The 13,534-nt window shown below is 41.2% G+C and overlaps 1 protein-coding gene across 1 annotated transcript in view; it reads left to right on the top strand.

Annotated features, from left to right (window-relative positions):
- The first annotated feature begins 731 nt into the window (after positions 1-731).
- LMAN1 (lectin, mannose binding 1) overlaps positions 732-13,534 on the top strand; it is a 34,368-nt gene continuing 21,565 nt past the window's right edge. The window contains exons 1-3 of the mRNA XM_005303849.5: positions 732-1,147; positions 7,034-7,188; positions 7,278-7,385. Of these exons, the coding sequence (XP_005303906.1) occupies positions 922-1,147; positions 7,034-7,188; positions 7,278-7,385 (489 nt within the window). The 5' untranslated portion in view covers positions 732-921. The remainder of the gene's footprint in view (positions 1,148-7,033; positions 7,189-7,277; positions 7,386-13,534) is intronic.

The following is a 13,534-nucleotide window of genomic DNA, read 5'->3' as shown; positions in this document are numbered from 1 at the left end:
GAAATTCCCTAAACAGCTCACACTGTGTGCTGGGCCAGTGTTCATCCAGCAGTGAGGTTGCAAGTGAGAGTCAACACCAGAGATGGAAGCTGCATTTTCTATCTTTGCTGTTCTTTTCTTTCTCCCTTCTTTTGTATGTGTTTTGTCTTGTTATGGCTTGTAGGTTGCCTTTAACAAAATAGCAGCTGCCCATCTCAACTAACTTTTTCCCTTTCCCCCAGAAAGGACAGTTATTACCATCTTTAATACCACCTAAGAGACCGTCAAACGGGGGGGGGGGGGGCACGGAGGTTCCTTCTAAAGCCTCTTTACAGCGAAAGGAAAAGGGCACAAGAGATATTGTTACAAATGAAGCCTCATTTAATGCTGTTCAAAGCCTTTAACTGTTTTTCCTTCTTTTCTGCATCTTTAATGAAAAGTTGAAAGGATTTTTCACGGGGTGTTTGCCATCGAACTGAGCTGGCAAACCCCCGCACCTTGTTGAACGCTGTGTGATGCTGGACAGCCCACTTACTCCATCTAAACTAATAGAACAGGACCTCCTCCCCAGGGGGCCCCTCCATGGGACTCCACCTCCCACCTGAGGCCGCCACCTCCATAGGATCCCTTTCCCTCCCTTTGTGGCACCCCCCGCTCTCTGCCGCCCGCTCCTGGCCGGGGCGTGGCGGGGGAAAGAAGGGGACGGGGAGGAGTGTGTGTGTGGGGGGAAGTACAGTGAAGAGGCAGAGGAAGAGAGGAGAGGCGGGGCGGGGAGTCCTGGGGGGCGGGGCCTCTCCGTCCCTGTCCCCGCCCCCGAGCGGCGCTGACATGTAGCCACGCGCTCGACTTTGCCCTTTGGCCGGCAATCCCCGCCCCCTGCCCCCGCAGCCAATCAGGCAGCGCCCTGTTGGCCGTGCCTGGCTCCCCGTGGCAGAGTCCAAGATGGCGGTCTCCATGCAGCGGGGATGCCTGGTTGGGGGGAACGTACTTTGGGCCGCGTTGCTTTGCCTGGGCTGCCGCCTGCTGCTCCCCGCCGGGGCCAGCAGCCTGGGGGTCGCGGGAGGGGCCGCTGCCCAGCCGCACCGCCGCTTCGAGTACAAGTACAGCTTCAAGGGGCCGCACCTGGTGCAGGGGGACGGGTCGGTGCCGTTCTGGGTCCACACGGGCAGTAAGTACCCGCCGCTCCGCGCTGGGGCGAGCAGTGACCTATGACCCCCGCAACCCCGGTAGCGACTCCCTCCAGTTGGGGGGCCGCCTGCCTCCTTGGCCCCGCCCCCCGCAGTACTGGCTCCCTCCGGCTGAGGGGACGCCTGGCCTACCTCGCCCCCCAGTACGGCCCCCTCCGGTTCCGGGGGGCGCCTGGCTCCCTTGGCGGGGCCCTGGGGGGCGCCTGGCTCTATGGGCATGATTCCCGGACTACTGGCCCCGTGAGTGTGGGGATACCGCACACAAACGTACATGCAGCTTGAGGCTCTATAGTCAGGGTTATCCACAGTACCTAAGCTCTTTGCTCCCACCAACAGAGACCCTGGTGCAGCGTGTGGGGGAGGGGGTGTTTCTATAATCATAACCCCCCGAAATCATTCCCCCTGTGCTGTGTCTGGTAGCATAGCTGACTTTGGGGATCACAGTAAAAGTAGATGTGGAATTCAGGGTGACTATTTAAAAAAAAAGTTTCTCATTGCTGTACAAAGGATGCAGCTCTATGTCATTACAACCAGGTATGTAGTGTATCAGAGGGGTAGCCGTGTTAGTCTGAATCTGTAAAAAGCAACAGAGGGTCCTGTGGCACCTTTAAGACTAACAGAAATATTGGGAGCATAAGCTTTCGTGGGTAAGAACCTCACTTCTTCAGATGCAACTCTTGCATCTGAAGAAGTGAGGTTCTTACCCACGAAAGCTTATGCTCCCAATACTTCTGTTAGTCTTAAAGGTGCCACAGGACCCTCTGTTGTTTTTTAACCAGCTATATGGTGTAGTTGTAGCCCTGTTGGTCCCAGGATATTAGCGAGACAAAGTGGGTGAGGTAATATCTTTTATCGGCCCAACTTCTGTTGGTGTGAGAGAGAAGCTTTCAAGCCACACAGAGATCTTCTTCAGATCTTTGAAAGGTACTCTGAGCATCTCAGCTAAATGTAAGGTGGAACAGATTGTGTAGCATATGTAATTAACACACATTTTGAGGGAGCTTAAATTCATAACTGTACTATGATGCTTGGAATGTATTTCCCTGATCTGAAGAACAACTCTGGTGGCTCAGAAGCTTGTCTCTCTCACCAACAGAAGTTGGGCCAATAAATATAAATTAATGGAGATACCCCATCTCCTAGAACTGGAAGGGACCTTGAAAGGTCATCGAGTCCAGCCCCCTGCCTTCACTAGCAGGACCAAGTACTGATTTTGCCCCAGATCCCTAAGTGGCCCCCTCAAGGATTGAACTGACAACCCTGGGTTTAGCAGGCCAATGCTCAAACCACTGAGCTATCCCTCCCCACCTTGTCACTCTGGTAAATATGGTGTCATTTGTGGTAGGGCAAATGTCAAGTCACTCTAAAACAATTTTGTGGGAGAAAGACAGATGCACATGTAGTCAAATTCTTGTAACTAGTCCAGTGACAATATGGCATCTGGTCTGTATAGCTATAAACAAATTAGGGTAGCTGGCAACTTTGGTCAATTCCTTGGCATATGCTTTCATCGCATTTATTGCATAAAAGAAACTTGGTGCTGATGGATTATCTTTCCATGATCTCCAAGCGCTGTAGTATTGTTAATGAATTAAGCCTCACAATGCACCTTTTAGACAGGCAAGTAGAATCTTGCATCACAATTGTGGTATAGATAGTTTTGGCCTTTACCTTTCTATCTGTAATTAGATACCTAAATAAGTGGTTTGACTCTTAAAAGGTGTGCTGAAAATGAAGCTACTAGTTCAGGTTCTTCAGCCAATTATGTTGAATTGACTTGCTCAAGGTCATGCAGGCAGTCAGTAGCAAGCCTGATAATAAAGCCAAGTGTAAATAACCACTTGATAACGCTCCCATTTGCTGTTTATCTTCTACAGCAAATGTATGTATATGTTAGCACTTTGGCTACAAAGCAGGATTGGGAGTTTCAGGTTGTTTTTGGCCTCTTGTATGGATTTGAACAAATCACTTAACCTCTCCGTGCCTTAGCTGTAAAATTAGGACAATATGAATCTGAGGGGGATGTTAAGAGGCCTTGTTAATATTCATAAAGCACTCTGAGATTTTTGAATGGCAAGTATATGAATATAAAGTGCCATGTTGAAATATGAAAATCATATCTTCGTTATGGTTTAAACAAGATAATATAATACACAATAATTTCATTTAAAATCCATGTCCCTCCTTTCAAATATTATGCTTCAGTCTGCACTTTTTATTTTGTTTTTATTAATAAAATTACTTACTTAATTGTCAAAACAGGTTTACTTACTATGTAACATGAAGCCCTTTCTAGCTTAATGATATCAGGAAAGTGTTCTTTTGTACTGACTGTTCTGTCACTGATACAGAAGCACTTGAAACAAATTGTGGTTACTTTACAAAAGACCCATACTGGGTCAGACCAGTGATCCTTGTGGCCCAGTATCCTGTCTCTGACAATAGCCGGTACCAGATGCTTCAGAAGGAATGAACGGAATGGGGCATTTTCCAGTGATCCATCCCCTGTTGTCCAGTCCCAGTTTCCGGTAGTTGGAGGTTTAGGGGCACCCAGAGCATGGGATTGCGTCCCTGACCATCTTGGCTAATAGCTATTCATGCAGCTATCCTCTTTGAGCTTATCTAATTCTTTTTTGAACTCAGTTCTACTTTTGGCCTTCACGACATCCTGTGGCAATAAGTTCCACAAGTTGTCTATGCTTGTGAGATGGCCTTCCTTTTGTTTGTTTTAAACCTGCTGCCTATTAATTTAATCAGATGACACCTAGTTCTTGTGTTATGTGAAGGAGTAAATAACACTTCCTTATTCATTTTCTCCATATCATTCATGATTTTTTTAGATCTCTATTGTCCCCTGAGTAGTCTCTTTTCCAAACTGAACAGTCTTTTAATCTCTCATCCTGTGGAAGCTGTTCCATCCCCAGTCATTTTCATTGTCCTTTTCTGCATCTTTCCAATTCGAATATATCTTTTTTTGAAAAGAAGCAACCAGAACAGCATGCAGTATTCAAGATGTGGGTTACCCTGGATTTATATAGAGCCATTATGATATTTCCTGTTTTATTATCTATCCCTTTCCTAATGGCTCCTAACATTCTGTTAGCTTTTTTGACTGCTGCTGCATATTGAGCAGATGTTTTCATTGCACTATCCATGGTGACTCCCAAGATCTCTCTTGAGTGGTAACAGCTAATTTAGACCCATCATTTCATGTGTATAGTTGGGATTATATGTTCCAATGTATATTATTTTGCACTTTTCAACACTGAACTTCATCTGCTGTTTTGTTGCCCAGTCTCCCAGTTTTGTGAGATCCCTTTGTAACTCCTCAGAGTCAGCTTATATGTTCCATTCTATGCATCCGATGAAGTGGGCTGTAGCCCACGAAAGCTTAATAAAGTTGTCAGTCTCTAAGGTGCCACAAGTACTCCTGTTATTTTTGAGGAATTTTTTATCTTCTCCAAACTTTGCTTCCTTACTGTTCATGCCTTTTTCCAGATCATTTATGAATATATTGATCCTTGGGGGATCCTGATATTGACCTCTCTCCATTTTGAAAATTGACCGTTCATTTCTACCCTTTGTTTCTTGTCTTTTAACCAGTTACTGATCAATGAGAGGACTTCCCTCTTATCTCATGATTGTATACTTTACTTTGGTGTGAGACCTTGTCAAAGGCATTCTGAAAGTCCAGGTACACTATATACACTGGATCACCCTCGTCCATGTGCTTATTGCCACCGTCAAATAATTATAATAGATTAGCATAATTTCCCTTTCCAAAATCATGTTGACTCTTCCCCCAACAAATTGTGTTCATCTATGCGCCTGATAATTCTGTGGTTTACTATACAGTAGTTTCAACCAGTTTGCCTGGTACAGATGTTAGGCTTACTGGCCTGTAATTGCCAGGATTGCCTCTGGAGCCTTTTTTTTAAAACGGCTGTTAATTAGCTATCCTGTAATCATCTGGTACAATGGCTGATTTAAGCATTAGATTACATACCACAGTTAGTAGTTCTGCAATTTCATATTTGAGTTGGTTCAGAACTCTTGGGTGAATACCATCTGATCCTGGTGAGTTATTACTGTATAATTTTATCAATTTGTTTGAAAACCTCCTCTACTGAGACCTCAATCTTGAACAGTTCCTCAGAGTTGTCATGTAAAAAGAATGGTTCGGGTATGGGGATCTCACCCATCAAAGAATTAATGTAGCTTTGTCTTTCCAGAGTGCTCCTTTAGCACCTCAATTATCTAGTGGCCCCACTGACTGTTTGGCAACCTTCCTGCTTCTGGGGTACTTATAGGGTTTTTTGCTATTAGTTTTTGTGTCCTTAGCTAGTTGCTCTTCAAATTCTTTCTTGGCTTGCCAGAGTTTAGGCTTCTTTGTATTTTTCTCAGTTGGTCTTGACTTCAGTTTTTAAAGGATGTCTTTTGGTCTCTAACCACTTTTTACTCTGCTGTCTAGCCACAGTGGCATCTTTTTGGTCCTCTTACAGGTTGGTTGGTTGTACAGTAGGACCCTCCAACCTAATTGGGACCGGGGCGAGATCAGATAATCTGGAGAATGGGGAAAGTCTAAGGCTGCACCCGCAATCTAGCTACCACAGGAGTGATCGCCTTCTTCTGGACCTGCATGTGCTAGTTGTTTGGTTAATATGGAGAGCCGGATAATGGAGTGTCAAATGAATGAAATTTTACTGTATACATTTAGTTTGAGCCTCTACTCTGGTGTTTTTAAACAGTCTCCATGCAGTTTGCAGGCATTTCACCGTTGTGAGTGTTCCTTTTAATTTCTGTTCAATTTCTGCTTCCTCATTTTTGTGTAGCTCCCCTTTTTGAAGTTCAGTTCTATTATGGCACTTTTCCCCCTGCAAGGATATTAAATGTAATTATTTTATGGTCACTACTACTGAGCAGTTCTGCTATATTCACCTCCTGGACCATATCCTTTGTTCCACTTGGGACTAAGGCCATGTTTACACTAGCATTTATGTCGCAAAACTTTTGTCACTGAAGGGTATGAAAAAAACACGCCCCCAAGTGACATACGTTTTGCTAGCATAAGCACTTATGTGCACAGCGCTTTGTCAGCAGGAGATGCTTTCCCGCCAATATAGATACTGCCACTCATTGAGATGGGTGTATTACGTCGAGGGGAGAGCTCTCTCCTCTCAGCATAACGTGGCTACATGAGTGCCCTTACAGTGGCACAGCTGTATCAGTACAGTTGTGCCACTGTAAGCTTGCAAATGTAGACATGGCCTTAATCAAGGATTGCCTTTTCCCCTTGTGAGTTCCAGGACAAACTGCTCCAAGAAGCAGTCATTTAATGTGTCTGCAGATTTTATCTCTGCATCTCTTCCAGTTGGAAATCAAATTGTTTAGTGACATGTAGAAACTATACTTTAACTAAAAGTTTTGACTTGAAAAGCAGATTTATTGTACACTGTTTAGTTAATTTCTACATGATTTTCAGTGATGGTTTAAAGACTTGACTGTACTTCCAGGAGGCAGAGTGCTGCTCCAACCACTAGCATCTGCTATCCTAGATGAACTTTGAATAAGGCACTGTAAAACATGGAGTTCCCTTTAATTACAACATTTTGAATTATGAGATAAACAATGAAATGTTAAATTTAAACGTTACTACTTTAATTGCCCCTTAACTGTTCAAATGTTAGGTTCTTAAAACTACAATCCGAAAACAGTTGGCTCTTCAATTAGAGGGACCATCTATCTGCAAAATTATAAGGTAAAGTGTGCTTAGCAAATCCAGTATTTGCCTTATGATTGCAGGATGTGCTCTTCATGTTCTCTCGTATGTTCATTGTTGATTTTTTTTTTCTTTTTTTCTTTTTCAGATGCCATACCTAGTGCAGATCAGATTCGAATAACTCCATCTTTAAAAAGCCAGAGAGGATCAGTGTGGACAAAAACCAAGTCTATATTTGAATACTGGGAGGTTGAGGTGACATTTCGAGTGACAGGGAGAGGCCGGATTGGAGCTGATGGACTAGTAAATGAACTTGATTTAATTTTGAAAACAAATTTATTTTATAAATGTAGATCTTAATTTATGACTTTTTTTTAAATTTCTGTGCACAGGCAATCTGGTTTACTGAAGGTCAAGGCTTAGAAGGTCCGGTTTTTGGGGCAGCTGATACTTGGAATGGTGTTGGCATTTTCTTTGACTCTTTTGACAATGATGGAAAGGTTAGTTGGAAGCAAACTCTTATAATAAAGGTTCTAGAATGGTTTCACTTTTACCTTTGTGTTCACACATGCTTATACTTTTTGTGAAAAATTAGCTGTTTTATATCAGGGGGTTTTGGCTTTCAGCTAGATGCAGGTTTTTTAAAAAAGAGAAAATGAAGCTTACAACTTTTCTGTTATGCAGTTTCTTAAAAGACTCCTTTTTGACCAGGCTATGTTTATTTAAAAAAACAAACAAACAAACAAAAGCTGAAGCTTGAAAGATTAACCTTGCTGTAATTGAGGATCAGTGAGGACCAGTTCCTTTGCTAGATTTGAAGGGAAAACGGTTTTGATAGTTATACATGTTGAAACCCCTTGTACTTTTATTAAGTCTAAATGTTTATGTATTAGGAGAGGGATACTGGCATATGTATGCAGATCAGGAAATGCACGTTTTTGAAGCTTCTTCATTTTTGATTCTTCTGCATCCAACTGCCCTGTACTCTACCTACCGTATATACTCGTTCATTAGCCTGTTTGTTTATAAGCCAACCCCCCCAAGATGGTTAGGTAAAAATAGCAAAAACTGTATGACCCTTTCATAAGCCGACCCTATATTTCAGGGGTTGGCATGCTTTGCCTCCTGGCCTGTCAGGGTAAGCCGCTAGCAGGTCGGGACGTTTTGTTTACTTGGAGCATCTGCAGGCATGGAACCCCTCAGCTCCCTGTGGCCCCGGTTCGCCATTCCCAGCCAATGGGAGCTGCGGGAAGTGGCGCAGGCAGTTTTAGTTCTGTCCTCCCTAGCTGGAGGAATGGGTAGTGAGGTGTTATCTAAATTCCTTGTCCCTGTCTACTCTTCGATACCTTTCCACTATCTGGAAAGTGGTTTCTTAACTCCTAAGTGCTTACTACTTTTATAGGCACTGTTATGGTACTACCAAGAAGTATACCTGTGCCCCTGGTATTTTCTGGGTTTAAAAAAAAAAGTAACAGTGGGGAACTAAATGTGTATAAAAATTATATTGGGGCAAGGGCCTCATTAAGGTTGAATAGTTAAAATGAGTAATGGAATACAGTAATTAATGTTCCAACAGCAATGTTAAGTTTGCATGTGCATCCCTGTGTTTTTTCTTATCTAAATATTAAAGCATTTTTGACATCCTAAAATATACAGAATTTGCAGTGTGACAGAGTTGCTTTAGGGATCCAAACTTTTGTATCATTTGTTGAAGATGTTTTGTAATAATGTCAAACTATGTGAACTTAATTCATTTTTTTTGGTAATTCTAATAAGAAGGTCATTCTTATGGATTCTGATAGTCAAACTTTACACAGTAGACAGACTAGAATAAATTCTTCAATTTTGAAATACTGTCAGAACTACCTTTACATATGTTAACCACACCTATTAATACAAAGCACAGAAGTCTAAAGACATAGGTGAGATTTTATGTTGTACCTCTAAAGGGTATAGCACAGAACTCACAGCCCGGGGACAAGGGGTAAGGGTGCCTTTAAGTCACCATTATGTTCCCCCAGTTTTGAGAGGGTCTAGGAACCAGAGTGGACCCTGGCATCTAATTGGATAATCCTGGAGGACTGAGTTGTGGCATCCTGTCACTGTTTATAGGCAGCAGTGCTGCTCAGAATCGTCACAGCATTATGTCTTGGAATGTATTCTACACTGAGGTTTTTGAGAGGGTCCTCAAAAGACAATCTGTGGCTGTCTTTCTCAGTTCCTGTGCCAGAGGAGTCCTCTCTCTGGCTGTATGGAAGTCTATTTGATTGTCTTTACATAGCTTTGGCCCCTTAACTCTGCATATGTGGAGTGGAGCGGTGGTAAGAATCGAACCAACCCAAAGTCTCATGAATCATGCCCTCAAAATCATGAAATTGATTTAAAAATCACAAGGTTTTTTTAAAATTCTGTCTCGGTCTTCTGCTTTTTGAGCCTTAAGTTGCACTTGTGTCTGTTTTCCATATTTTCTCTGCAACCATGGCAAGAATCTTTTTTTCTTTTCTTTTTTTTTAAATGACACCTAAGATACTCATGATTTCAGGAGCTGGAGTTTTTGGAAAAAACACCAAATATCACAAGACTTGTGATAATATTGTGGGATAATATTGATACCCCATCATCTGATGTTAAGATCTTTTTAAGGAGCAAAAACTGTCTTTTATACTCTTTGATTTTGATTTCTTTAGCTCTTTTCAGGGCATTATATCTCCTTTCACTATTTGTCCATGTCTTATTTTCAGACATGACCTTTTACAGAAATCAGCTTGCTAGTTAACAATTAACGCAGAATGCTTCAAGTTAGGAGCTCCTGTAATCTCTTCTAAAATACTTAAAATCTTAATTGACTGTGCATTGGCCTTTGAAATGCAAATAATTTGTAAACGTAGTCTGAACTATGTGCAAATATTTAAAAAACTCATTAGTTTCAGTTGAATAGTGCCACTTTTAAACTTAATGAACAGTTAAATGGTGCTAATAAAGTACTTTAACTTGACTACACTGCACATCTTACAACAGCCCAGCTGCGCCCCTGCAGCCACGCTGTTGTAAGGTGTGCACTGTAGCTGCTCTCTCTTGCTGGGAGAGAGCTTTCCCAGTGACACAATAAAACCACCCCGAACGAGGGGCAGTAGCTTAGTCGATGGGAGAGCGGCTTACGACCACGAAGTGCTGTCCACACCAGTGGCTTTCCTCGTTAAAACTTTTGTTGTTCAGGGGTATGTTTTCTTTCACACCCCTGAGCAACAAAAGTTTTAATGACAAAAGTGCAGTGTAGACATGGCCTAACTCCAGATAAACACTGACATAATTGAATGTGGTTGTATAATTAACCTACAAGATTAACTCTAGCCATAGAAAAGCAGAAATATTTTGTTTGTTTGTTTGTTTGTTTTTGGGGGGGGGGGTTAGTATAATTCCCTATAGTCCTCACACACTAGGTATTTTTTTGTATTTTGTCATACTGCAGGGGCACAGTCAAATAGTTTAGGGTCTATAGTCAGAATTTATTTTAAAAGGTTGCTTAAAAAACAAAATCGCTGGAGGCTTTAATATGGAGGAATTCCCAAATACAATTCAAGAACAATGGGAAAGTGAACTCCAAATTTATATTTCTATTTTAGATTTCTTTCCCTCTTTCTAAGGACTTTTCTTTAGAGAATGCAAAGAATTATATAGAATTCTAGTGGAATAATATGTACTTTGAGGAAAGGGAAAGAATTTTTTTCACCTTTTTAGGGGTCTCCCAAACTCCATGTTTTCTGCATAACTAATTCATCTTCTCAACCCTTGGAGGCTTTCAGTTAGTATGGTGTTGTAAATCTGCTCTTCTTATATCTTTAGTTTCTTCCAAGCTTCTAACAACTTAAACCAACACTTTCAAATATACCCGTCTCTTATATGTGTAGTCTATTAGAAATTATTTGTAAGTGTTTTTTCTTATGAATGTAATGAAGTCAACATAGATTGATAGATTCCAAGACCAGAAGGGACCATTATGATAATCTAGTCCGACCTCCTGTATAACACAGGCCATAGAACTTCCCCAAAATAATTTCTACAGCACATCTTTTAGAAAAACACCCCATCTTAATTTTAAAATTGTCAGTGATAGAGAATCCCCCACTACCTTTGGTAAATTGTTCCAATAGTTAATTGTTCTCACGATTAAAAATTTGTCTTATTTCCAGTCTGAAGTTGTCTAGCCTCAACTTCCAGACATTGGATTGAATTATGCCTTTCTCTGCTAGATTGAAGAGCCCATTATTAAATATTTGTCCTCCATGTAGATAATTACGGATTGTAATCAAGTCACCCTTAAAATTCTCTGTGTTAAACTAAATAGATTGAGCTCCTGGAGTCTTATCATTATAAGGCATGTTTTCTAATCCTTTAACCATTTCCATGGCTCTTCTCTGAACCCTATCCAATTTATCAACATCCTTCTTGAATTGTGGACACCAGAACTGGGTACAGTATTCCAGCAGTGGTCACACCAGTGCCAAATTCAGAGGTAAAATAACCTCTCTACTCCTTCTCGAGATTCCCCTCTTTATGCATCCCAGGATCGTATTGGCACTTTTGGCCGCGGCTTAACACTGGGAGCTCATGTTCAGCAGTTTATCCAGCACCCCAAACCTTTTTTTAGTTATTGCTTCCCAGGATAGAGTTCCCCATCATGTAATTATGGCCTACGCTTTGTTACTAGATGTATATATTTACATTTAGCCATGTTAAAACACACATTGTTTGCTTGTGCTCAGTTTACCAAGTGATCCAGATCATTCTATATCAGTGACCTTTCCTTGTCATTATTTACCACTCCCCCAATTTTTTGTGTCCTTTGCAAACTTTATCAGTGATGATTTTGTTTTCTTCCATGTCATTGAGAAACATTTTAAATAGCATGGGGCCAAGAGCTGGAAACAGGCCCATTCATTTTGAGATCTATCAGTTAGCCAGTTGTTATGCAGACAAAACTACACAGGATCGTTTTAGGGGGCAAGACAAAGATGCCACATTTATTATGATAACACAATTTGATTTATGACTAATACCTACACACAATGTAATGCAGCTGCTGTATAGTTACCAGTCCTGAACATAGCTTGAGTTCGTGGCTTGGGATCGTAGCTTGTGACGGCTAACTGGCCAGGAAAGCCGGGCACAAGGAAGGCTGGGTCTGCCATCCCATGTTGGCAGCAGAACGTTACCCTCCAAAGTCTTCCATCTCACCCATCCTTTTTGTAGGCTTTAGTTTGAATCCAGAGTCTATAGGTCTTGCTGTGTCACGCTGCCTCTGGGTTCGGTGTGATTGATCAACCGTCAATTGCAGATGTGCCTTTCAGCCACGGACCGGGCTTTGATCTTCCTTCTATTGTACCTTTGTTATTTTCTTTTTAGGGTGGACTCTTCTTACTTTGTTAGGGCTGTTGTCTGCATCTTCAGCCTTTGGTGTTTGAACTCTATTTCATCAGGACAGGCTGGTGCTGGAGTTTGATTTCATCATCCATCCATACCTCATTCACACATGTAAACTAATAAGATTACAGCAGGGTTTTGCAAAAATGAAGGTTGCAGCAGGCTTTTACGAAATGGAGTGAGCGTTTTAAAATAGAGTTTGAGTTACAGTATGGACAAGTGTAAGGAATGACAAAGAGAACAGAAGCTACAATGTAGACAAGTATAATGAATGGCAAACCGTGAGCAGAAGTTACAATGTTGAAACAGTGCAAGTTTCAGTGATTTAAGCAGCAATTGGATTGAAAGTGAAACTTACAAGGGCAGCTGGCTGAAGGCTATGGCTCTTAACAAGCATCTTAATTGTCAATTAGCCAGTTATTGGGGTAACCAATTTTATGAATGAATGTTATTTCATTCATAAAACTTTACTTATGAAGTTACATTAATAAACTGAACAATTAAAAACAATTTCATTCATCAGTTCTACACAGTTTTAATCCATTTAATGTGTACCATGTTCGTTTTATATTATTCTAGTTTTTTAATCAAATGTCATGCTGTACCAAGTCAAATGCCTTACAGAAATCTGAGTATATTATGTCAACACTATGACCGTATCAACCAAACTTATGCTCTCATCGAAAAAGATGAGTTAGTTTAACAGAACCTATTTTCTATAAACCCATGTTGATTGGCATTAATTACATTACCCTAATTTAATTCTTTATTAATCAAGTCTTTTATCAGCCACTTCATTATGTTGCCCAGGATTGATGTCAGGCTGAGAGGCCTATAATTACTCAGGTCATCCCATTACCTTTTAAAAAATTGGCAGATCATTAGCTTTCTTCCAGTCTTCTGGAATTTCTCCTGTGCTCCAAGACGTATTGCAAATCGACATTAATGATTCAGTGAGCTCCTCAGCCAGCTCTTTTAAAGCTTTTGGATGCTTGTCATCTGAACTTGCTACTTTAAAAATGTCTAACTTAGCAGCTTTTGTTTAACATCCTCCAAAGATACTAGTGGAATAGAAGGTCAGTCCTTCACCTACTACTCCTGTTATAGTGTTTAGGCGTGAAGTGCTGCATCTTTATTGGATTTGATCATCTTTCAACTAATACCTTCAGTTTTTATTTTTAAATTATCAAATTACAAGAATAAATAGTAAATATGAAAATAGTATGTC

Source organism: Chrysemys picta, chromosome 6 (genome assembly GCF_011386835.1).
Source record: "Chrysemys picta bellii isolate R12L10 chromosome 6, ASM1138683v2, whole genome shotgun sequence".
Taxonomy (NCBI): Eukaryota; Metazoa; Chordata; order Testudines; family Emydidae; genus Chrysemys; species Chrysemys picta.
Note: the sequence above shows the minus strand (reverse complement) of the source record. Positions and strands in the feature narration are given on the sequence as shown.